The following is a 27,452-nucleotide window of genomic DNA, read 5'->3' on the forward strand; positions in this document are numbered from 1 at the left end:
TAGATTTACCAAAACCGTATAATATGAGGTCAAACCTAAACACTTTTAATTTGTATGCAATCAGGCAGACCCTTGTACTACATGGTTTAGGGCAGGGGTCTCCAAACTTTTCAAACAAAGGGCCAGTTTATTGTCCTTCAGACTTTAGGAGGGCCGGATTTTGGTCAGCATGGGCAGAAAATGTCCCAGGCCCAGCGTCAGTGAGAATGAATGAGGGCCTCAAGGTTCGTGGTCAGGAGGAGGAGTAGTGCCCCTATTAGTGTGAGGAATAACATCCCATCATTGCTATCAGTGAAAGAAATAGTGCCTCCTTGTTGGTGTCAGTGGGAGGCATAGTACCCCAACCAAGGGCCGGATAAAGGCTAGCAAAGGGCCGCATCTGGCCCCCGGGCCGCAGTTTGGAGACCACTGGTTTAGGGTAAATCTGAAGGAAATCGAACAACAAAAGTTGTATAGTTTGTATCCAGCTTAACACTGGGACAGGCGTATTTAATGCACAGAATGCTGGGGACAGGAGTGTGAAATGCATAGTAGGAATCATGTGTACAAAACAAAGATTGTGCAGGGGTGTGTGTACCGCAAAGTTTAGGGGTGCAAAATACCCTCCTCCACTTTACCCACTCCCTCCTAAATAATAAATAAAACAAAACCCTAATTTGAACACTCAACCCCCCAGTACAAATCTTGTAAATCGATGTATACAATCTAGTACAAGAACGCTTAAAGGTAAAAAAATATGTTTTTTTTTTAAATTGCTGCTAAATGAAAGTTAATTTATAAAAAAAAAACCTGGTCAGGGAATTTATTAATTTATACCAGACCCTTATGTCTCCCCTAAAAATTTACAAGGCCGCAAGGGGGGAAAAGGGGTACTCATAGTGATAAAGACAAGGGTCTCTTCCCCAACAGCTTGGTGCTTCAGGTGAGGGGCTTATTGGATTCTGGAAGGCCCGTTTAAAAATAAATGTTCCCCCATATACTTATTCTTGCCCTCAAATGAATTAGTTAGGGGTACATGGTTAAAAAAAATCTCTGTACATATATTCTGGGAATGCCCAGGTATTAGTTTGTTTTTGGGACAGATCCAGGATTTTCTGCAAAACCTACTGAACACCCCCATACCTCTCAACCCTATACATTACCTATTGGGTCTTCCTCTACCAGGTATTCCTAAAGCCTCAGGGAGACTTGTGTCCTTTATTTTATTGGCTGCAAAGCGGGTCATACCTAGATGCTGGTTTTCCACTTCTCCCCCCTACTTTTCCACAATTTTTAGCCACAGTGACAAACATACGAAGGATGGAACATTTGACTGCATTGATTGATGCTTTATTACGTAGATTCTAGAAGATCTGAAAGGCATGGGATGAATCGGAGTTCTTTCCTGAACTGATCCATTCAGTGCCTTAATTAGGAGTCCAGTACACTTCTGACGATATGGTCCGGTAATTATTGTGACTATCTCCCCTTTCCCCTACGGAGGTATTTATTCTTTCTCCAAAGTTTTCCCCTTTAGAAAGTTTTTACTTTTCTTATTGAAGTTCTCATTCGGGTGTACAGTATGGTATGATGTAGTACATATGTATAACTGAAACAAAAATACAACGTTGATGTGTTAGGCCCCGTACACACGACCGAACATGTCCGATAAAACTGGTCCGCGGACCAGTTTCATTGGACATGTTCGGTCGTGTGTACGGCCGATCGGACAGGTTTCCTGGCCTAGCGGACAGGTTTCCAGCGGACAAAAGTTTCTAGCATGCTTAGAAACTTGTCCGCTGGAAACCTGTCCATCTGACATGTCCGCTGGTCAGTACGTCTAACCAGCGGACCGAAATCCCGCGCATGCGTCGATCTAATTCAACGCATGCGTGGAAGCATTGCACTTCCGTGTTTGAGAACGTCGGTGTCTTCTACGTCACCGCGTTCTCTGTCCGCGGGGATTTTGGTCTGATGGTGTGTACACACATCAGACCAAAAGCTCCCAGGAGACATGTCTGATGAAAACGGTCCGCGGACCGTTTTCATCGGACATGTCTCCTCGTGTGTACAGGGCCTCAGACTACGCCATGCATTTGAGAGTTCCCATTCCTGTGTGCATGTGATACTCCTTATATGTTAAAATGCCTTACTTATCTCTTACTTTATTGTAAGTTTTATAAAAATGTTATAAATAAACAAAAAAAAAAAAATCTCTGTAACTAAATACACCACTTAGCCCTTCCCTCCTTCCGGGGGGAGCCCGGAACTGAAGACAGTGGTTTTGCCAGCTTAGCATACAGTAGATACATTCAGAGACTGGAATGTCCTCTGTTATCTCTGTGGTATAGGAAACCGAAAGTGACGAGTATTTTGCCACTTCTAGTTTTGCTGCATGTAAACAAAATCATTTTTGGCCTGGGAAAGCATCTGCTTATTGTTATCACAAGGGATATTTACATTCCTTGTGAGAACAATAAACAATTTAAAAAAATGTAAAGAGACAATGTAAAAAAAAAAAATCGAAAAATCGAAAACAAAAGTATTTAAAGCACCCCTATCCCACCGTGTTTGAGTGCAAAGGCGAAAGCATATGCAGGTGCTGTAAGCATACATAAACGGCTCCACACATGTGAGGTATTGACACAAACGTCAGAGGGAGAGCAATAATTCTAGTACCAGACCTCCTGCTTAACTCTAAAATGCTAACCTGTAAAGGCTTTTAAAGCAGCACCTGTGGAGATTTTTAAATACCATAGTTTGGCATAACTTTAAAGCATGACATGTTAGGTATTTTTTATATCTTACGAAAAAATTGGGTATTATATTGTGTTTGTGTGCAATAAAAATGTGTTGCGCTTGGAAAACCGCTGCTCAAATGGCATGTGACATGAAAAATTGCAAAACCCTCCATTTTATTCTTTAGGATCTCTGCTTAAAAAATAAATAATGTTTGGGGTTTCCAGCAAAAAATACAGATTTTTAAATGTAAACAAAAAGTTTCAGAAAACACCTGGGGGCAGATCCACATACAATTAGATGGGCTCAGCGTATGTGAGATACGCTACGCCGCTGTAACTTACTTTTGCGCCGTAAGTTACGGCGGCGTAGTGTATCTCTTGCGGCCTAACGGCGCCTAATTCAAATTGGCTAATAGGGGGGCGTGTTTCATTTGAATGAAGTACGTCCCCGCGCCGAACAAACTGCGCATGCGCCGTCCCTAAATTTCCCGCCGTGTATTGCGCTAAATGACGTCGCAAGGATGTCATTGTTTTGACTTGGACATAAATTACGTCCATCCCGCGATTCACGGACGACTTACGCAAACGAAAAAAAATTCAAATTAAACGCAGGGAACGACGGCCATACTTAAAGGGTCACTAAAGGAAAACATTTTTTTTTGCTGAAATGACTGTTTACAGCAGGGGTCTCAAACTCAAATTACCTGAGGGCCACAAGAAAAGTTTTCATAAGCCATGGGGGGCCGCATGCAAACTTTCAAACTTCAAAAACAACAGTACTGGTGTCAGCGAACACATTATTACCACCAGCACTGGTGTAAGGCAGGGTTTGACAAATTTGCTTGGAATCTAGGAGCCAGCTAAAAAAGTTAGGAGCCAGAAAACGCACCCCGTCCCGACGGGCTTGAGCGCAGAAGCGAACACATACGCGAGCAGCGCCCGCATATGTAAACGGTGTTCAAACCACACATGTGAGGTATCGCTGCGATTGGTAGAGCGAGAGCAATAATTCTAGCACTAGACCTCCTCTGTAACTTAAAACATGCAACCTGTAGATTTTTTTAAACGTCACCTATGAAGATTTTAAAGGGTAAAAAAGTTTGTCGGCATTCCACAAGTGGATGCAATTTTGAAGCGTGACATGTTTGGTATGAATTTACTCGGCGTAACATTATCTTTCATAATATAAAAAAAAATGGGGATAACTTTACTGTTGTCTTATTTTTTAATAAAAAAAAGTGTAATTTTTTCCCAAAAAAGTGCGCTTGTAAGACCGCTGCGCAAATACGGCGTAACAGAAAGTATTGCAACGATCGCCATTTTATTCTCTAGGGTGTTAGGATAAAATATATATATATAATGTTTGGGGGTTCTAATTAGAGGGAAGAAGATGGCAGTGAAAATAGTGAAAAATTACATTAGAATTGCTGTTTAACTTGTAATGCTTAACTTGTAATACCAACGGCCACCACCAGATGGCGCCAGCTCACATCTGGTGGTAATAACTTGTAATACCAACGGCTCACCACCAGATAGCACCAGCTCACAAAAAAAAAAAAAAAAAAAAAAAAATGTTTTTTTTTTTACTCTTTGCTCCCCCCACTTCCACCCTGCCTGCGGGCCATTTATAACTGGTCCGCGGGCCGCAAATGGCCCGCGGGCCGGTACTTTGAGACCACTGGTTTACAGGGTATAGAGACATAAAAGTTAACTGATTCCTTTTAAAAATGATTAAAAATAGATTAAATGATATCATATAATGTGCCTGTAGTTTCACTTTTGGTTTTAACCTGGTTTAATGTTTATGTGAAGTAAAGAGACACACAGAACAAAAACAAACAAATCCAGGGCAGTGTTTTGTTTTTAAAATGAATCTGATTGGTTCTGAGGAGTTTTAGACACACAGCTTAGACCACCGTGAGAAGCTCCCATGAGTTTTTTCATAAGGAGCCAGACAAGCAGGAAGTGTGGAGATCACAGCAGAATTACAGCAACTTCAAAGCAAAAACGAGCAATGAGAACATGAAACAAGCACTGCAGTAAGGTAAAGGAAGCTATTTAGCTAAAAAAAAAAATTCCTTTAGTGACCCTTTAACATAGCAGGTCTAACTATACGCCACGAAACAGCAGCTTTAACGATACGCCGGAAAAAGCCGACTAGAGACGACGTAAAAGACTGCGACGGCCGCTCGTACGTTCGTGGATCGTCGGAAATAACTAATTTGCATACTCGACGCGGAAAACGACAGGAACGCCACCCAGTGGACGCCGAAGAATTGCATCTTAGATCCGAAGGCGTACGAAGACGTACGCCTGTCGGATCTAACCCAGATGCCGTCGTATCTTGTTTTGAGGATTCAAAACAACGATACGACACGGGAAATTTGAAAGTACGCCGGCGTATCAGTAGATACGCCGGCGTACTCTCTCTGTGGATCTGCTTCTATGTCTTCAAGTGGGAATTTAGTGGGATTTCACTTATTTAATTGCTTGTGCTTGATATTAATAAGTGCTTGATATTAATATATGAATAAGTTGTTTGACTATGAGGCCCACTAATTATTTGTAGTGTCTTCCCTAACATAAAATGATAACCCCAAAAGTTAACAGGCTATTCATTTATCTCTCTTAGTATGCTGGCATTGAACCAAGTGATGCTGTCAACACAGAGGTAATGATCTCTCATATTTCCAAAAGTTTATGTGTGTGTTCTTCTGTGCAGCTGCTCTATCATTATATAAACTTGCAAAATCAGAAATGATGTAATTTCATGTTGGAATTATTCATGTTAAAATTATGAAGAAAAAGCTACAACATTACATTCCTTCCTTGTTAACAGGATATGCTAGGTTGAAAAACAAATACAAACAGCACTTATGTGCCCTCCTGCAGGAACACGGGAGGGTTCCCAGTTTTGCATTGCCCCCATTTCAGTTAAACTGGAATCCAAATTTCACAATTTCTTAGAAAACATATCAAATATTTATTTTCCTTTTCCTGACTTACTGTATATTAATGGCAGCAAATACATGGGTTAGGGCTAGTCTCACCCAGCTTGTAACTAGTTGCTACCAGGGATGGACTGGCCATAGGGACTACAGGGAGTTTCCCGGTGGGCCGATGGCTCAGTGGGCCGTTTTTTAAAATGGAGACTCTCTTAGACCCCTCTGTCTCTTAGTCCCCCCCTCTGTCTCTCAGTCCCCGTGTCTCTCAGTCCCCCCCCCTCTTTTAGCCCCCTCCTCTGTCTCTCAGCCACCTCTGTCTCTCATCTCCCCCCCCTCTGTCTCTCAGCTCCCCCCCCCCTGTCTCTCAGCTCCCTCTTCTGTATCATTCACTCCCTGACTCTTAGGCTGCTTTCTCACTGGGGCGGGCATTGTCGGTAAAACACTGCTAGTTTTAGCAGCACTATTCGGCGTCTAGCAGGTGCCACCACTAGCAGCTGAATTCAAGGTTAAATGCGCCCATGTAGCGCTGCTGCCGAAGTGCTTTGCAGGCACTTCAGCTGCGGTGGCCATAAATTTCAATGGGCAGGAGCGGTTGTACACCGCTCCTCCACCGCCCAAAAGATGCTTCTTGGAGGACTTTTTTTAACACCCAGGCAGCGCCCCAGTGTGAAAGCACTCAGGCTTTCACACTGGGACTGCAGCGGAGGCATTTTTCAGTCGCCTTACAGGCGGTATTTTTAGCCCAAAAGCGCCTAAAAAACACTTCAGTGTGAAAGGGGTCCTACACTCACCCCTCTCTTTTACACTCACTCTCTTTTTCTTACACTCACTTCCCCCAACCCTCCCTCTCTCTCATCTTCTCATGATATACAATAATGGATGTAGGGACCCTTTGGTGGGCTTGATTTTTTTTGGGGGGGTGGGGGGCAGCATTTTATTGAATTAAAGTGGGCCGGTCTGGATGAAGTCCAGGGCCAAATTTTTGTCCCAGTCCAGCCCTGGTTGCTACACTTTCTTGATCTGAGAGTCAGAATTCAGAAGTTGCTTTAATGTAGGTCTGTAGTATTTCCTCCACGTCCAGCTAATGCATCATTTGCATTTCTGTGTCCCTGAACATAGGTAACATCAGTTATTGGTTTAAATGAAAACTGTCTTATTAGAAAATTTAAAAAATAAAAAATGAGGGGCTTTGGACTTTGTAGGCACAGTAATGGACTAGTTTTAGAAAAATATAAAGAATTTATTAATATAAATACATAAATAAAGTTAGATTCTAAAAAGCCTTTGCATTACAAAAAAATATACAGAACATACAATCCAATCATAGCTTATTAGAAAATTTAACATATGTACCAGGACGACCCTGTCGGAAAAAAATCACCAACTATTCTCTGCATCCCAAAGCTTTCAGTTTCCTAAACTCTTCTGCCAGAAGTGATTGCGAGCCAGATAGCTTCAGTTTTTAAGAAAGAGTCATATTCCATAACTTTTTTTTTATGAAAGATAGATATCCTAAGACCAAAGGTAGGTCCCACTTTGAAAACAATGGACATATAGGCGATCTTGGCTTCCTTGCTTTTCTCAGGGAACAGTCCACAAAATCTGAATACTGTAAATACAGCACATAAGGGCTAACAAACCCGCTAATCTAACATCTGCAAAAACAGCACATAAAGGTTAAGCAATCCAGTCATCTGAAACCTGGAAACACAACAATAAGGGCTAAAGCGATTACAAAAAAAGGAATTTCCCCTAAGTGGACTTTAGAAGCATAGATCTAGAAAAATTGTATGATACATTGAGGCGTAAGTATTAGAAAATGTATTTATAAATTAAAAAACAGAGATTGGAATGTATACAGATCTGAAAATACAACTTAATTAGTCAAGCATGCGAGCCAGTGTCTTCTGTTATCCGACGCGTTTTAAAATACATGATTTTTTCTTCAGGTGTGTAATTAGAAGACAGAGCTGTAAATCTACAACATTATATAAAATTGTATCAAGTTAGATGTCATACAAGGTATTTTTACAGAGTAATTGCAAGGTATATTGAGAATATTGGTTGTAGGTCACTTACATGCTTCATTAGTTGTTAACAGAGAATCATTCCAATTGTCATCTTTGTGATTAAAACTAGGGTTGTCCCGATACCAGTATCGGTATCGGGACCGATACTGAGCATTTGCGGAAGTACTTGTACTCCCGCAAATGCCCCCGATGCCAGATCCTATACTACCCCCCCCCCCCCCCCGCCGCCGCTGCCGCATACAGCAACGCCCCCACCGCCTAGTTAATCAGCGTGCGGGGAACATTACAGCTTTCATTTGAATAGCTGTCTGTTCCCCGCCGCGCCGCGTATAGACACTCCCCCTTGCTCGGGATTGGACGGGTGATCTGCATTCTGATAGACAAATCACCCGTCCAATCCCGAGCAAGCGGGAGTGTCTATACGCGGCGGGGAACAGACAGCTCTGAAGCAAGTTATGAGACGGGAGCGCTCATTCTGGTAAAACTAGAATTTGGAATGGAGATGCACATTCATCACGCTGTAACAGACTGAAAAGCGCAAATCGTATTTTACTAACACAAAATCAGCTAGAGTAGCCCCAAGGGTGGCGTCATCCGCATGGAACTTCCCCTTTATAGTGCCGTCATACGTGTTGTACGTCACCGTGCTTTGCTAGAGCATTTTTTAAAAACGATCGTGTGTGGGCAACGTCGTTTTAATGATGAAGTTGAAAAAAACGATGTTTTTTTCTAGATGCTGAAAAACGTTGTTTTTTACATGCCGAAAAATGATCGTGTGTACGCGGCAATTTCAACACTTTTTTTTCAAACTTTGCAAAATTTTGGGAAAAAAATCATCATTATTTTGGCATATCAAAACCTTTAGGCCCCTTTCACACTGGGGCGTTTTTCGAGCGTTATTCGAGTGTTATTCAAGTGTTATTCGAGCGTTATTCAAGCAAAGCCTCATCTGCAATCCCAATGTGCTGGTAAAGCACCGCTAAGACCCTGACGTTTTAGGGCATTTTTGCAGTGCCTCAGTGTGAAAGGGTAAGGCGTTTTTACAGCGCTTTCAATTCATTTCAATGTAGAGGGGCGTTTTTGGAGCGTTTTTTTCAGCGCCCAAAAGCTGCTCCAAAGATTCTGCTTGCAGGACTTTTCTCAACGCCCCGCCAGTGCAACGCCTCAGTGTGAAAGGGTAAGGCATTTTTACAGCGCTTTCAATTCATTTCAATGGAGAGGGGCGTTTTTGAAGCTGTCTTTTCAGTGCCCAAAAGCTGCTCCAAAGATGCTGCTTGCAGGACTCAGTGTGAAAGGGTTCATTGAGATGCATGGAGAGCGTTTTATGAGCGTTTTAATAGCGCTATTTTTAACGCTAAAATGCTGTAAAAATGCTTCAGTGTGAAAGGGGTCTAAGATACTATATGGGAGAAAAGATCAACCCCCTGGGATTGAGGGTACAAATCTTCCCCATGTTGGAAGATATGGAACAATACAAGTAAAAAATGCGCAAATAAACAATGCCTCAGGTATCAAGTCAGCACCATATGAGAAAAGGGGCAAAGTCGGTGGGTAATAGTTTACATTGGCTGACAAAGGTGGGTAATTAGAGTCTGTAGGTTTTTGATGAGGGTACACACTCTCAGGGCTGCCATCAGAGGGGAACAGAAACCATGTTCCAATTCTATAGGAAAATAACAAGGGAAGAGGCGCCTCTGGGTGTAGTAGTTTAACCACATCCATACCAGCCCATTGTAAAATGACGTCCACAAAGGACCTCTAACGATCCGGGTGGACGTCATATGACGTCCTGGGCTTTGTGGGGGGATATCTGAATGATGCCTGCAGCTAGAGGCATCATTCAGATATCCTTCTCTTCTGCCGGCGATTCTGCACAACGTAAGAATGATCATAGCGGCTATTCCGCCGCTAGATCGTTCTTACAGGCGGCGGGAGGGGACATCCCCCCCCCCTCCCGCCGCCATCCGGTGCTTCTCCGGGCTCTCCCGTGCCATCGGGGGCCCGGAGAACGAATCGTCCGGCGCTGGCAGGAAGCATAGAGATGACTGGTGACCAGATGGTCACCAGTCATCTCTATGACCGTCGGAGGACCCGGGCGCGATGTGATGACGTCACGGCCGGGTCCCCGTAAGTAAACAAAGCCGCAATTGCGGCTGCTAAGCAACAGTAATCATGAGATCGGTGAATTTTTTTTCACCGATTTCATGCTTTCCAGCCTGGAGGAGAGATGTGCGGTCTTATTGACCCCGCATCTCTCCATAAAGAGTACCTGTCAAACACATTCCTATTACAAGGGATGTTTACATTCCTTGTAATAGGAATAAAAGTGATAATAAAAAATAAAATAAAAAAAAGTGTAAAAGAATAAATAAATATGTAAAAAAAAAGAAAGAAATAAAAAATATTTTTTTTAACGCCCCTGTCCCCAGTAGCTCTCGCGCAGAAGCAAACGCACACGCAAGTCCCGCCGACATATGTAAACGCCGTTTAAACCATATATGTGAGGTATCCCCGCGTGTGTTAGAGTGCCAGCAACAATTCTAGCACTAGATCTCCTCTGTAAATCTAAACTGGTAACCTGCAAAAAATTTCAAAGCGTTGCCTATGGAGATTTTTAAGTACCGAAGTTTGGCGCCATTCCATGAGTGTGCGCAATTTTAAAGCGTGACATGTTAGGTATCTATTTACTCGGTGTAACATCATCTTCCATATTTTACAAAAAAATTGGGCTAACTTTACTGTTTTGTTATTTTTTTAATTCATGAAACAATTTATTTCCAAAAAAAAGGTGTTTGAAAAATTATTGCGCAAATATCGTGCAAGATAAAACGTTTCAATGACCGTCGTTTTATTCCCTAGGGTGTCTGCTAAAAAAACATATATAATGTTTGGGGGTTCTGCGTAATTTTCTAGCAAAAAAATTATGATTTGTACTTGTAGGAGAGAAGTGCCAGAAGGCCTGGTATGGATGTGTGTAACAGCCCTGTATGGAAGTGGTTAAAACAATTTTAATAGTAAACATAGGTAATGGTCACTCACATTTTTGAAGTGACAAATAGGCACTATATACCGGCCCCACGCCGTCCTAAATATTTTTCAGTCAGTCTTTCTCGTACCATCGTATCCTTTCTCTTTTCTTTGTATCCCCTCCTTCTTCTCTCTCCTCTATCCTATCACTGCATCTCCTTTCTGAGCCTCTCCCCGCCACCCCCCCCTCCTTGCACTATCCATCGCATTAAGTCTTCGTTTTGCTCCGCCCTATCTCCTCCCCATTCGGCCTCTTCAAAACTAGCTCCCTGTCCCTCCTCCAATATGCTTGAAAAAGGAGTGCGGCAGCCACGTCATTCGCTGCCTGTCCACTCAGAAAAGCGTTGCATACCCGGTGACGCCATCATCCCTTGACTGCTGTCCACCTGCGCTCCAAGCCTCGGTTTGAGGATCCTCCATCGCAGCCGGCTATCTCCATCAGCGGTGAAAGTGAAACCTCCCCACACAGCGCTCCAGCAGACCCTGGATGACAGTGACGGCCGGATGACACCCCTCCCCTACTCGGGATTATTTTCTACATGCCTATTTGTCACTTCAAAAATGTGAGCGACCATTACCTATGTTTACTATTAAAATTGTTTTAAACTACTACACCCAGAGGCGCCTCTTCCCTTGTTGTTTTTGGAAGATATGGACCCTACATTCAAAAGTAACTGGAAACAAGTATTGCATCCCTGCTCTGCAAGTCTAATGGATCTTCAGTGAATACACAAACATTTCGGGAATACTAGATACAGACATTATTAACCTATGTGGGAAACTAAACACATTTAAAGAACATAAGTTTATACCCAACAAAGAACAAAAACTAAAAAGACACCTTGAAATCTTGGTCAAAAAGGGGCAAAAAATTCAAAAAGATAGAAATGCCTTTGATACAAATCTTTTTCAAATATACCACACAATTATACACAAAATACCGCCCAACACAGGAATGCCCCCAGTATTAAACGCCAACATTATGGGGACCCCATTGTAGATCACAAAGCAAAAAAAAACAGTCCTGATACACCTAAGAAAACGGCAACAGGTACAAACAAATCATCGGGACAACTACCACCCATTTGCACGACGATAAACAAGGAACAGATTTCCACTTTACAGACTACACAAACAAATGAAATACCCACACAGTAAAATACTACCTCACAGATGAAGGGAACATACACTGATCGAAATGAGCAACTAATAATCAATTAAACATAATCAATTTGTCCTCACATGTATTGACTCCAGATGAAATATCAATCCTACAAAAGGGTCTAAACTTTTGTCCTAACAACAATATGGACAAGTTTGAGAGCTTTAAAGATCTACATTTATTTGTTCGCAAGTTGCTCCTTAAAAGTGTATTTCAAAAACAACAATCAGACAAAACTCCACAAGAAAAGCAAGCAATTGCACAATTGATATCTGTTCTGGAAGAAAACGACACAAGGGATTTAATTGATCGTATTGATTTACCACAAATCCTGGAACTTATAGAAACACAATCTACATCAGGAAGGGTCAACCAATCAACCCTCAAGAAAAAACCCTCCCTCAGTACAAATTCCAATGCCATGGCATTTTTAAATCTAATTAATCAGGAATTAGAACAACTTAAAATTACAACTATGAAAAATTCAGTCCACAGGAAGCTGTAGCTTTTAAACATTTATCAGATAACCATACAATTACAATCAGCAGATAAAGGGGGAACATCGTTATATTAGATAACGAGAAATATACTCTCATGTATTATAAAATATTGAACAATCACAATTGGTATAGACGAATAACCAGTGATATTGTGGAAAAATATAACAGGGAATTTTATACCTTGGTCGACTCAACATATGCTAATTGGACTATAACTAAAGCCACATGGGAATTCATTGAAATTTATTTTCCCAAGGTACCAACGTTCTATACGTTACCTAAAGTCCACAAAGATGCTTCCAATCCCCCAGGCAGGCCCATAATCTCTGGCCGGGGATCCATTAGCGACAATGCTAGTAAACTTGTTGACGAAACCCTAAAATCCCATGTAGTTGCTTTACCTTCATATGTAAAAGACACCATTCACATGTTAAAAATTATCGATGATCTGTATATCCCTGAGCATTCTGTACTACGATTGAGGTAGAAGCTCTTTATAGTTCCATCCCTCACGACAAAAGAACAGCAGCAATTAAACACACACTTTCTAAAACAGCCACATCTGATATGGCATACAACAAATTTATTGTTTCCCTTCTTGATTTTGTTCTCAAACATTTCTCTTCACATTTTACGGGTCCCACTACTTCCAGATACAGGGGGTGGCGATGGGGATATGTTGTGCCCCATCGTACGACAACCTGTATCTGGGGGAGTGGGAGCAAATGCTCTTCACAGACGACGAGATATAGATATATACGGACAACATTGCAGCGTGGTACCGATATATCGATGATATTTTCGTCGTCTGGAATAGCCCACCAGGTCTATTGGATCAATTCCTTGCAAGACTTAATAAAAATTATTTCAATCTAGGTTTCACTATGACATATGAAACCATGTCTCATTTCTGGATATTGAAATATACAGAGGGGATGACCACAATCTTTGCATCAGTCTTTTTAAAAAACCGACAGCAGGGAACACGATACTGCATGCCTCTAGCTTTCACCCCAAAGATCTTATCAAATCCATACCTTATGGACAATATTTAAGAGTAAGGCGCAACTGTTCCGATGAAATGTCATAGAAGATTGAAGCAAATAAATTGCGAGACAGACTGTTGCAAAGAGGCTATTCACACTGTTTATTAAAAAGAGCATATAAAAGGGCATCTATCAAAATAAGACACCAACTGCTACATTCAAAAAGTACAAACAAAGACGGTAATTGTTTGAGAATAATCACCAAATTTACCAATCAACAGGAAAAAATAAAAACTATGATATCCAAGTATTGGCATATGCTGTCTATGGACCCTCTTCTAGGCCAATTCATATCCCCCCACACCCTTTCATTACCTTCAGGCAAGCACCTTCTATTAAAGACCGGCTCGTGACTAGTGAATTCAAAAGGGAATTTCGGAAAGACCCTTGCAAACACAAAGGTACCTTTTTATACGTGGCGCTTGCAAATACTGCAAACTCATGTTGACAACCAAAAACCCCATTCTCCAAAATGGTCAACCTTTTCGAGCTAAACACTTCGCAAAATTGCAGGATGAAAGGGGTTATTTACCTCCTGTTCTGTGACTGCAGATGTTTCTATGTGGACAAGACCAGACGGGCGTACAGGCATATTGCAAGTATGCGCGTCTCAGATCCATAACTCCCGCTTGGTCGCCACACTTCAACAGCACATGAGGGCAAATTTCCCAGGGTTCTTAATCCTTGATCAAATCTACCTCTTTATCTTCGATGCCAGTCGGAAGAAACCACCGACAACAAACTGGACACCATCTCCCATCCTGGGACAAATCATCGCCCCTAGCTCCAAAGTCAAAAGTCTGGGAGTCACGTTTGACACCTTCATGACAATGGACGCACAAATAGGGTCAGTAGTCAGCGGGGCGCACCATTTGATGCGCCTTCTACGCAGACTAATTCCATTTATCCCCAAAGAAGACGTAGCAGTCGTGGTGGGAACTATCGTGAATTCCAGACTGGACTATGCAAATGCCCTTTACCTCGGGCTACCCAAGTACCAAATCGCTCGTCTTCAAGTCGTACAGAATACGGCCGCTAGACTGGTGACTGGGAAAAAATCTTGGGAATCAATCTCACCTTCACTGAGATCCCTTCACTGGCTGCCAGTGAAAGACAGAATTGCATTCAAAGCACTCTGCCTGACACATAAGTGCATCCAAGGGAAGGCTCCTAGATATCTATGCGACAAGATCAAACCGCACAATTGCAATCGCATGCTGCGATCCACCGACCAAAATCTGGTCAAGGTTCCTAAAACCAAATGCAAGTCCAAAGGAGAAAGAAGGTTTGCTTTCCAGGGCCCCAGGCTTTGGAATGCTTTACCAACCAGCATTCGGTTGGAGCAAGACCACCTGTCTTTCAGAAGGCAGATCAAAACCCTGCTTTTCTGAAAGGCATGAGACACAAACAACAAGCGCCCAGAGGCGATTCAGTTCGCATGTGCCGCGCTATATAAGTTTTTCATTCATTCATTCATTCATTCATTCATTCATTCATTCACCCTAGTTTCAGGGGTGATTGGAACAAAATCCTCCTCCAAATGGAACTAAGGTGGATTAATCTCCTTAAAGCCACATACCCCCCAGGCCTCAATGAGGCAATCTGTTTTAGACCCTTCTTGGAGGGTTTCACTTCAGGGGGTATGGAAAAATAACTCCACCAGTATAACAAAATAACGACAATATTGCTCTCCTTCTGAAATTACCTGTTTAACGCACTATACCTTTATCCATCTCCTTATTAAAATCTATGCTGCCACAGGGCCTCCTTAGTGAATACCCAATATGTTACCTGTTTTCAACCATGTGATTTGATCAATGACATTCTTTGATAGAAATTAAGTAATATCATGCTTAATAACACTATGAATATGGTGATTAGCTCTGACACTAAATATTGTTGTACTGTACGATATTTGTTAGAATATATTTCCTATTTGTTAATTTAATCAATATTCTTCTATTTTCCTTTCTCTCTCTTGCTTTTCTTTTTTCTCTCTTTCACCTTTTTTGTGTTTCAGTGACCCAGTGGGAATGGCTCCCGCGGTCATACATTATTGCTCTGCTCTCTGTATTACATGTTACATCCTCTAGGGTGCCCAGATACAAACAGGTCTCTATTACAGACCTTGCCGCTCTTCCATTCTATTAAATATACTATTTTACTGTTGCCGAGTGGGGGTGTTGCTATGGCACCCAACACGCAAAGCCGCCCAGGTTTTTCTTTCCTGGGCGGACTTATTTGGAGCGCACGGGCTTCCATACCTTGCCTCCTCCATCTTGCTCCTCCACTGCGCATGCGCAGTTGGTTAGAGAAGCTATGAGTGTCGGTGGACGACCGTGCGCCTCCCCCTATTCCGCCGTGCCGATGTCACATGCATGCGCGGTTGGGGGTGGGTGGATGCGCGCGCAGCCCTGGGGGTTCTATTACAGGGGACAACACGGCCTCTGTTACATAATCAACACGGCTGACGACTGTCAGCTGTGTTGGTTTTATATAACCTACAAACAAGCGCAGTCCTGGCATCCACCTTACCCAAGCTGGATGTCAGGTCGGCTGCTCTCCTCATATCTGAAAACTCAAGGTATGTCTTTCACCATACTATAGCACCTTTACTTCAAGCGAACTATCTAATCTTTATCTCTTCAATGCAGATAATTGTGGCAATTTAGGACTTATATTTATAAACACTTCCAGTTTACTATTTTAAATACCTACTTGTGCATGCTCACTGCCATTGATTGCTCAACACGCCTATATAATGACTACTATTCATATCTATCTCTATTTTTAGTTTTGATCCAAATAAACCATTTACGGAATGTACTATGCTCCAGCATAACATGATAGTCAACTGCACGACCTAAAGTTTTCAAATACAAGTTATGAAATGTATGCAATTTCAGTAATAATACAAAATCTATATATATATTGTATACTAGCCTCATTATCTCTTCTAGAATTATTATAATTTTCATTTTACTATTATTTGTATTTCAATTTCATTATTATTAAATTGAATCCCACTTTGCTGCATTGGTTACAATAGGCAGGAAACATTCGTGACTATACCTATATACATATATTTCTTGATTTGTAGGCCTAAATGTTCGCCCCTGAACCCCAGTGCTTACACACGCACCTTCTTGGCATACTGGGCAATTTCGTCCCTACAGGTCTTTTGAGTAACCTGCAATATAGAATGAACTGCACTTGCCATCCCCACTGAGACACACACCTAGTTCTCTGTATATTGGTTTTAATCACAAAGATGACAATTGGAATGATTCTCTGTTAACAACTAGTGAAGCATGTAAGTGACCTACAACCAATATTCTAAATATACCTTGCAATTACTCTGTAAAAATACCTTGTATGACATCTAACTTAATTATCAATTTTACATATTATGTTTTTACACCCCTGAAGAAAAAAATTGTGTATTTTGAAACGCGTCGGGTGACAGAAGAAACTGGCTCGCATGCTTGACCAATTAAGTTGTATTTTCAGATCTGTATACATTCCAATCTCTGTTTTTAATTTTGTTATTTTCTATTACTTACGCCTCAGTGTGTCATACAATTTTTCTAGATCTATGCTTCTAAAGTCCACTCAGGGGAAATTCCTTTTTTTGTAACTTATACTGGACGTGGCATAAGATCTGGTAGAACACACCCACCGACCAGCCTCCTTTTTTTGTCACAGTGTCCGATGGTCACTTAGAAAACTCACCACGCATCAGGCAACCTGAGGGCAATGTATTTTCCTTCGGCACAAATAAGGGGTTTGTTCATCTTGTTCATTGTATTCAGTCCAATATAGCAAGGACAAAAACAGAACAAGGCCAGTTGGGTGGGAATTCAATTGGTCCTATGGGAGCGTGGGGGCAGAGCCAAGCCCATGTGTGTGCTGTCATGAGAAGGTCAGGAAAAACTGTTATTGCAGCCTGACCATACAAGTATAATGACAAATACACTATTTATTCCATCAGCAGAAAAATCATAATGATTCCAGAGGCATGATGAAAGTACCAATAAATTACAAGAGTGCCACCCAGTCTGTTATTTTTGGACAGTTCTGGCGACAATCTTTGTGACTGTGGTAACTGCAGAAATCTCTGGTTGAAAACAGCCATTTATTTACCCAGTGCCAGTGTTGTCCACTCTTGGCTTCCCTCTCATTCTTACCTCTGTATAGCATGAACAAAATATAATCAAGCAATCAGGCTGCACCCAGTGACACCAAGATATGGCTGAATTGTGGCTCTCCATTCTTCTTTTCTCTGATGTCTATTGTGTAATGGGCTAGGGGCTTGTGGAAACTCTGTGCAGCCTGCACACTTGATTGTAGTGTGCTTGGCATGCAGAGTCAAAGGCATTTGCCAAAGATCCTAATGGTGGGGGATTGTGCTGCACAGAACCTCCTAGGTTGCAACTTTTGAGTGCTACTGGTTGGTTTGCTATTCCCACCAGGCCTGTTTATGGACTTGTGTTACCTGCACTTCATGTACTTTCTGCCCACCGTATCATACTGCACCTACCCACACGTGGGGGCAGTCTGCAGGATATGACTCTTTTCGCAGCATGGCACAGTTAGGAGCAGCCTTGGCCCTGGCACCTAAGTTTAACAGGTCCAATATCTTCCTGTCTGAGCGGAAGGGGAGTCTCGAGATTGCTGCATGCCTCAATCAAGTATCTGCTGATCGCAGAGCTGGCCACACCTAAAAGAGGAGGCCTTGGCTCCATCGCCCCTGTCAGCCTGACAGATAGGGGAGCTCACCCAGCACATGGCTTCCCTGAAGAAAGATATGTCCACATTCAAATAGGATTCAGCACACCCCTCTAAGGGCAGAGAATCCATTGCGAAGAGATCCGGATTGACACTGGAAGTGATGGCGGTATGGCCACTTTGGACATGTAGCTAGGTACTGTGGTCAGGCTACATCCAAGAGCACCCGGAGGCTGCCATTTAACTAGTGGCCCCTGGGGTAGAGGGATGTCCCCCAGGACCATCAGCACAAGGTCCCATCAGATCAGAGACTATAGTCGCACCAAGCCCAGTGGTGAAAGCCCTTGTCAATAGGCAAGAGGTCCCTTGCCTGATCGACATGGGATCTGAGGTCACTGTCAAGTTCTAGGCCCAGCAGCTCGGGACACAGGACCAGCTGGACCCCTCTTAGCTGTCCCTCAAGGTGGCCAACAACCTGCCTATCCTGGTGGAAGGTGTTACCTGGGTGAAGATACAAATACACAACCAGGTAGTAGAGCAAGTAGGGATTGTGGTGACTCAGTGAGCCCAGTGACCTCAGCAGTACCTATTGTCCTGAGGATGAATGTCTTGAAAGAGTCGCGCTTGCTCCGATGTATGGCCAGGTTTAAGCATTCAGGCACGGGGGGCTGTGGTGTGCTAGCTGTCTGGCTTATTTCTATCTGGGCCTATGAGGTTTGCCAAAAAGCATCAAGAAAGCAACCTGAGCAGGAGGGAGCACACCCTCCCCCAAGCAAAAGTTTCTCTTAGAACCCCTCAAAAAAGTAGTTTGGTCTCTGCCCATCGGGGCTCACAAGAAACTGTAAAGGGCCATGTTAATGGTGGAGATCTGCCAAGACCTAGTAACACAGGGGGAGTGGCTGGTCATCCACACCTTATCCAAGGCTGACATAGAAAAGGTGTTGGTTCAGCTTATCAATCTAGGGACCAACCCGATCCTGTTCCCTAACCATACCACCATAGCAGACCTTTATGCAGTGTGCCGCCACTCTATCTCAGAGACCCAGCCAGGGGTGGAAGTGGTCTGTGCCCCATTACAGGCGGTCATGAGCTCCTTTAACAAGCCTCAATACAAATCACAGCTGGAACAGATAGCTATTCCTTTCCAGGGAAAATATTTCCCAACAGGAGCTACTTCATCAACTACTGGAGAAGCACCTACTGGTCCTTGCTACCAGCCCTAAGGAGTATGGCTGCACAGAGGCTATCGACCTGGTTCATGCAGGGGACGCTCCACCCATAAGTGCTTCCTTCATTTTCCTCCAGCCTTGTACCTGGAGGTCAAGGGCTTCATCCGCAACATGCTGTAGAGTGGGATAATTCGGGAGTGCCATAGTGCATTGGCCACCCCTGTTGTCCTGTTATGAAAAAAGGATGGAATTCTTCAATTATGTGTGGTTTACCGCAAGCTATATGCCTGTACCCACCGGTATGCCTACCGATTGCCCAGGGTGGAGGAGTCGCTCATGGCACTGGGTCAAGCCAAGTATTTTTCTGTACCCTTGTCCTGGCAAGTGGCTACTGGCAAGTCCCAGTAAGGGGCCAAGATCATGAAAAGACTGCCTTTCTCATGCCCCTGGGACTATTAAAATTTAGTCGCATGCCTTTCGGATTCAGCAATGCCCCCGGTATGTTCCAGCACTTGATGAAGAGATGTTTGGGAGATTTCAATTTTGAGACTGTCTTAGTCTACCTGGATGATATCAAAAATTTCTCCAAAACCTTTGAGGATTATATCCAATACCTGTTTAATCCAGTATGGATTAAAGTTCATGCCCTGCTTAATGGGTCAGAAAATCCAGTACTCAGAGCACATTGTAGAAGGTGGGGGATCTTTCCAGACCCCCGCCAAAATTCAGGGCGGTACAGGATTGGCACGCCCCAAATACTATCACTGAGATGCGCTCTTCCTCCCTGTCAGAAACCATGAATCAGACTGAGACAGAAGTACAGTTAAATCACATGTTGTTTATTAATAATAATAATAATAATAATAATAATAAAAGATAAACAGAGTAAGCGTACTCAAAACATGGCCAGAGTTCAGGAACCGGATCGGATAGTCAGCCAAGCCAAATGTCAGAGAGCCAGAGATAAAGGTAGTAGAACAGCAATCATAATCTGGAGCCAGAAGGAACGTCAGCCAAGCAAGTCTTCAACAGGAACGCAGGAGATTGTCTCTGTGATGTTGACCAAGGCAAAGGCAGAGAGCAACTGAGTTGGAAGGCTTAAGTAGGCAGGACTGATGAGTAAGGATCATCAACAGGTGAGTCACTGTGAAGAGATAGGAGCTGGCAAATAGCTGGCAGCTGAGCGGCCAGCTCAGAGAAGGAAGGGGTGAGTCCAGCCCAGACACTCCCTAAGTTTAAGCAAATCCCGCCCCTCTCACCCAGTTACTGAGCGGCCATTCTTCCAAAAAGAAAGGGGGGCTCTCTCTCTCTAAATCCAGTCCCAGTGACAAGAACACCAGCAGCAAGCCTCTGAAGCTCTCAAACCAAAACTGACATTGGCACCTCTACTGGCTTATGTAGATTACTGTAACCCTTTTTGAGTTTATATACGGGTGAAGCTTACAGGGTCTGGGGGCTGTCCTGGCCCAATAACAGGACGAGCCTGAACATGTGATCACATATGCAGGCTATTGTCTGTGGCCCATCGAGAGGAATCCCCATAAGTATAGCTCCTTCAAGCTAGAGTTGCTTGCCCTGGTATGGGCCATCACCGAGAAATTTGCAGAATACCTCACGGGGGGGCAGAAATAAAAGTTTTCATGGAAAAACAACCCCCTTGCCTACCTAGAAACAGGAAAACTGGGGGCTTTGGAGCATAGGTGACTTACCTGACTGGCACTACAAGCCAGGAATACTTCACATACACGTAGATTCTATTTCCAGCTTTCCGATAGTATGTCCTGGGAGGATATAGATTCAAGACAAGAGGATGTGGAGGCAGCCCCTGTCTTACCAGTGGCAGCCTCTTCCTGTTCCCTCAAAAAGCAGGCAGCAACACCCCAGGTAAAACCCACCAAGATCAAGTGGGCTCTTATTCAACAAAAAGACCCCAATCTCATGCAGGTGCAGCTCTATCTATCGTGGCGGTACAAGCCATCTTCCCGAGGATGTCCAACACGGTTAGGCATCGGCTTCAGACATGGGGCAATGTGCTTTATTGTCAGGCACGCATCCCTACCGAACAGTGGGACATACTGCAAATTGTGGTTCCCCAATTGTACATTCTTCAGACCTGTCAAGTGCTGCATGCCACGAGTGGGCACTCCAGAGTTGACTGGACAGAGGCCCTGGTCAGGAGAAACTTTCCTTGCTCAGGACTCGCAGAAAGGATCCAAAGGGCTTGCTGGGAATGTGCATCCTGTTCCATGCATAAAACTACTCCCATAAAGACTTCACCCATGGCCTTTGCTACCTTGGAGCCCTTTAAACTGATCACAATGGACTTGCTGATGATCTTCAGCTCCCTCTCAGGTTATTGCCCTTGTCTTTGTTGACCACTTTCCCAAGTTCGTTGTTGTAGTCCTCACCAAGGACCAGACAGCCTTGACCATTATTTGTTTTGGGAACACATGGTCCAACCATATGGCTGTCCCAAATGTATACTCTCGGACCAAGACCTGAACTTTGAGTCACTGATCATGTCTGAGCTGTGCTGCCTTAGCGATATTGGGAAGTCACATACCACCCCTTATCACCAGCAGAGCAATGCAGCTTGTGAATGTTTCAATCACACCCTGTTGGGCCTGTTATGGACTCTTGAGCAGGGTCATATAGATCGATGGCACCAGCATGTGGCGGCCGTAGTGTAGCCACAGGCTATGTTCTGTTCTTCCTGATGTTTGGACGCTACAGCCACTTCCCTGTAGATCTCTTAATGGGCTCTCCAGAGTGCTCTCCATCTTGCATGCCCAGCACTTGAGTGCAGGAACACAGAGAGCCAAGCAGGTGGTGCTGGATAGACATTGAATGGAATGGTTCCTGCCTCTGCTTGTACTCAAGCCTCCGCCCCTTGCAAGTCCTGAAAAAGAGAGCCCCAGAGCAGCACCGGTTGACAGTCCAGAAGCCTATATGGACCCTGCTAACTTTCAGGACGTTTCCAAAGAACCAGTTTCGAACTAGGGTGAAGAGGGTGCAGTGGGCCCTGTTTATCCCCAACTACCCGTGGCACAGGCTGCTACTCAATAGGTGACCCCCCATGTTCTCCCCCATTTTGAACTGGAGGTGCACTGCCCTCTCCTCCCTCTCTTCCCCCTCTTCCTCCCCCTCTTCCTCCATGATTCTCATTCTGGCTTGGTATATAAAATATCAATAGGATCCACTGTGGAAGCCATTGGCAAAACGCGTAGCAGTGTCTGGCCCTGCATCTCTCATCCATTTCCTTCCATAATCTGAATTGAAGTGGGCAATTAGGACAGATCTCTTGTATATGTTCACACATTAGCTATAGGGAAATACTATATCCACTTGATTGCACATATTTTTGAGATTTTAACTATGTTGTTAAATAAACTTTGAATATTTTTATAATGCGAGTACTCATCCTTTCCTACTTTGGATTACAGTTGGCAACTGATAAAGTCCTATGCATGATTTTTGTTCTCGGGAGGCGGGTACCTGTCCACAGGTTTTGATAGGTACCCACTTCCGCTCTGACCGCCAAGGCAATATGAAGTCCAAGAAAAGGTATTTTTGCCTCAAACCAAAGTCAGGGCTATAAGAGATCTGGTCCATGTGGTCAAGGTAAAGAAGGATCCTTCCATTTGCCTTTGCATGAGGTTATTAGGGAAAATGGTGGCTTCCTTCGAAGCGATTCCCTATGCCCAATTTCATTCAAGACTGTTGCAAAACAATATTCTGTCTGCTTGGAACAAGAAGATCCAAGCTTTGGATTACCCAATGTATCTGGCCCCAAGGGCGCGCCAGAGTCTCAATTGGTGGTTAATAGCCAAAAAATTTAAGAGGGATTAACGACAGATACCAGTCTCTTGGGCTAGGGAGCGGTTCTGGAGGAGGCCACTGTCCAGGGGAAGTGGTCAGAGTCCAAAAAAGCCTTGCCCCTCAACATTCTAGAGATTCGGGCGGTGCATCTGGCTCTAATAGCCTGGACTTTCAAGTTGCAGGGTTGTCCCGTCAGGATACAATCCGACAATGCCACAGCAGTGGCTTACATAAACCACCAAGGGGGCACCAGAAGTCACGCAGCCCAGAGGGAGGTGAACCATATTCTAGCTTAGGCAGAGAAGCATGTGCCTTGCCTATCAGCAGTCTTCATTCCAGGAGTGGAGAATTGGTAGGCGGAGCCGCCAACAATTGTTCCAGGGAGAATGGTCTCTGCATCCCGACATTTTATCAGCCATATGCCAAAAATGGGGCACCCCGGACATAAATCTATTGTCGTCCAAGAAATTGGAGAACTTTGTGTCAAGGACAAGGGATCCACTCGCATGCGGGACAGATGTGTTAGTGACCCCTTAGGATCAGTTTTTACTGATTTATGTGCTCCCCCCCCCCCAGTTCAGCTGCTACCGCGGCTTCTACGCAGGATCAAAGAGGAAGGGAGGCTGGTAATAAAACTGATGCTTTGTTTGTGCTGCCAAAAGGGCCCAGGAAATGGCAGGCAGCGTTAAAATCGACTCTTTCAAAGTGGATTCGTCAGGCTTATGGATTGAAAAGAAGGGTTCTGACTTTTCAAGTTAGAGCGCACTCAACCAAGGCAGTGAGTGCTTCATGGGCGGTGCATCACAAAGCCTCTATGACTCAGATTTTCAAGGCCGCGACTTGGTCGTCAGTACATACATTTACTAAATGTTATCAGTTTGATGTAAGGTGGCAAGAGGATGCCCCTTTTGGGCGCAGTGTACTGCAGGCAGCAGTATAGATCCTCACGTCTGATGGCGGCCTGCTTTGTTAATGTGTCTCCCTCCCCTCAGAGACATTGCTTTGGGACATCCCACATAGTAATTACTATGGCTGCTCTGTGTCCCATAATGTACGATAAAGAAAATAGAATTTTTATAACAGCTTACCTGTAAAATCCTTTTCTTGGAGTACATCACAGGACACAGAGGTCCCTCCCCTCTAATTGGGATATACATTGCTTTGCTACAAAAACTGAGGTACTTCCTGAATGGGAGGGGTTATATAGAGGGGGACTTCTTGTCTTTTGGGTGTGCCAGTGTCCATTCACCTATAGGTGGCATATAACCCACATAGTAATTACTATGGCTGCTCTGTGTCCCGTGATGTACTCAAAGAAAGTCTGACACACCACAACTCCGATTGTGGTATGAAGCCTCTGACAGAGGCTTCTTACCACGTGATCAGCAGTGACCAATCACAGCTGATCATCGCATGAACAAGGAAGTGCCGGTAAACAGCTTTCCTCGGTTCACGCTGACAGGGAGAGACGATTGGCGGCTCTCCTTGACAGAGGGAGGTCTGTGCTGATAATCAGCATATTGATTATCAGTGCAGCCCCCATCAAAAGGTGCCCATCAGCTGCCAATCAGTGCCCATCACCTGCCAGCCTGTCCCCCTCTATAAACGCCTGTCAGTGCCCATAAAATTGTTGATTAGTGCCCACAACAGTGTCAATCAGTGCCCAAAAAAGTGCCAATCAGTGCCCCATCAGTAATGCCTGTCAGTGCCCCATTAAAGTGCCAATCAGTGGCACTCAGTATTGCCTGTCAGTAGCTCCTCGTTAGTGCAGTGCCCATTAGTGCCCATCAGTGCCGCCTATAAATGCCCATCAGTTTTTATTTTTTTTCAAAATTGTCGGCCTTTTTTCGTTTATATCACAAAAATTAAAAGTGATCAAATACCACCAAAAGAAAGCTCTATTTGTGAATAGAAATTGATAAAACTTTAGTTTGGGTACAGTCAGGGCTGGACTGGGACAAAAATTTGGCCCTGGACTTCATCCAGTCCGGCCCACTGACAGGTTTCTCTAATGTGGGCGGCCGGACAAACCCGCCCCCCCTGGTGGCCACCCAAGCCCCCCTCCCCTTCACTAGCCATTAGCCATTCTACCTTATTACATGATGCTGCGGGAAGGGAGAGGAGGTGAACGCTGCGGGGAGGGAGAGGAGGTGAGCGCTGCGGGGAGGGAGAGGAGGCGAGCGCTGCGGGAAGGGAGAGGAGGTGAACGCTGCGGGGGAGGGAGAGGAGGCGAACGCTGCGGGGAGGGAGAGGAGGCGAGCGCTGCGGGGAGGGAGAGGAGGCGAGCGCTGCGGGGAGGGAGAGGAGGCGAGCGCTGCGGGGAGGGAGAGGAGGCGAGCGCTGCGGGGAGGGAGAGGATGCGAGCTCTGCGGGGAGGGAGAGGAGGTGAGCGCTGCGGGGAGGGAGAGGAGGTGAATGCTGCGGGGAGGGAGAGGAGGTGAACACTGCGGGGAGGGAGATGAGGTGAACGCTGCGGGGAGAGAGAGAAGGTGAACGCTGTGGGGAGGGGGAGACAGAGGAGCGGAGGGGACGGTGGCCCGCTGTCACTGAAGCCTGCCCACTGAGCCATCGGCCCACCGGGAAACTCCCTGTAGTCCAGATGGCCAGTCCATCCCTGGGTACAGTGTTGCATGACCGCACAATTGTCATTCAAAGTGCGACAGCGCTAAAAGCTAAAAATTGTCCTGGGCAGGAAGGAGGGAAAGTGCCTGGTATTGAAGTGGTTAAAGTGGAGGTAAACTCCGCTTTTGAAATTATACCTACAAGTAAGCCTATAATAAGACTTACCTGTAGGTAGAGCGAATATCTCTTAACTTGCACTGATTAGGAGATATTCACAAGCGATCCTGCAGGTAATGTCACTAGCACATGAGCTCTGAAGTGACGGCATACACGTGCTGTACCTTCAGAGCTCCGTGCCGGAGCCAGATGCTCTCATGCTTATGTGTAGGAGTGATGTCAGCCCTGGCTTGGGCCATTCATACAGCTGTCAGCGCCGGGGAATCATGACAGCGATGCGCAGGTCAGTCTGTCATAATGTGCTAGTATGTTTTGCATACTAGTACATTATGACTTAACCCTGCAGAGGGACCCACTTCATTTTTATTTCAGTGGCGTTTTTTACAGCTTTAAGCTCACATGAGCAGGGTTCTGAACCCTCTTGTAATAAATTGTATTGTAACTGCTGCAAAGGGTGGTATTAAAGGAAACTTGCTTTGCCCTCCATAGATTAGCACTTGATTGCTTTAAGTTTTCTGACAATGTAATGCTTCACTTCTAAGATTCACTGATTGGTTTGTCTATTTCAGATTGTGAAGTCCACCCGCGTAAATCGACGCAAAAACAAAATGGCACTGCGCTGGGAAGCTGGCCTATACACCAATGAGCCAAGCGAGTAGCTCAGAGAAAGTAGCTGGACCTTGCAGTGGTGTGCATGTTAAAACTGCTGTTAATTTATTGTGTTTTTCTAAATTCAAAAGAATGCCAAAAGAACGATGGATTACTGTACTGTGCTGTAAAGGGAAATCCTTGAATATTGAACATTATGTGCCTGTACAAAGAAGATCCCTGTGAAAATCAGTGCCAGATTTTTCATGCAGCTGCCCTCAGGCTGCCACGGTTGTACTGCACTGTCCATATGATCCAAGGATGGCCACTTGTCATTTCAGTAGTGGCAACTGGTAGCTGAACTGCTGCTGTTGCAAGAGAGCAAAGCTATAATTTACATTTCAAATGGAAAAGCTTGGATTGCCAATAGCAGACTCTAGTAATATAACCCGTTAAACTTGCTGAGAGCCATTGCCGTATAAACGTTTAACACTGTTAAAACCTTAGCCACAGCCAGATCTTTAGGCAAACTGCTCATAGTACTCATATTGGTTGTGCTGTGTAACCCAACAAAATATCTGATTTATTTGAGATTTCAAGTCAAGACGGGTTAAAGAAGAATTCCAGGAATGGCATTTTTTACATAGTTACATCAATTTAGCGAGGGCCACTGTAACTATGCATATACCATACCTGTGGGATCAGGGATGGACTGGCCATTGGGACTACAGGGAGTTTCCCGGTGGGCCGATGGCTCAGTGGGCCGGCATCTGTGACAGCGGACTGCCGGCCCCCCTCCACTCCTCTGTCTCTCCCTCCCCACAGCGCTTACCTGGGGGGAACAAAGAAGCAGGGGGAGGACCAGAGGAGCAGGGGCGATGACAGAGCAGCATGGGGGGAGAGGACAGACAGCTGACTCAACAGCTATCGCCTGGGATTATCTCACTTCTGCCTAATCTTGTCCCATAAGGGGGGGGCA

At 44.4% G+C, this 27,452-nt stretch overlaps 1 protein-coding gene across 3 annotated transcripts in view; it reads left to right on the forward strand.

The window, feature by feature from the left end:
- Nucleotides 1–27,158, forward strand: part of LOC120910299 (mitotic spindle positioning) — a 197,625-nt gene extending 170,467 nt beyond the window's left edge. For all 3 annotated transcript variants that reach the window (XM_040322091.1, XM_040322090.1, XM_040322097.1), the window contains 2 exons: nucleotides 5,353–5,391; nucleotides 26,455–27,158. In XM_040322091.1, coding sequence (XP_040178025.1) covers nucleotides 5,353–5,391; nucleotides 26,455–26,544 — 129 coding nt within the window. In that variant the 3' untranslated portion in view covers nucleotides 26,545–27,158. The remainder of the gene's footprint in view (nucleotides 1–5,352; nucleotides 5,392–26,454) is intronic.
- Nucleotides 27,159–27,452: the final 294 nt, after the last annotated feature.

This window comes from Rana temporaria, chromosome 1 (genome assembly GCF_905171775.1).
Source record: "Rana temporaria chromosome 1, aRanTem1.1, whole genome shotgun sequence".
Classification (NCBI taxonomy): Eukaryota; Metazoa; Chordata; class Amphibia; order Anura; family Ranidae; genus Rana; species Rana temporaria.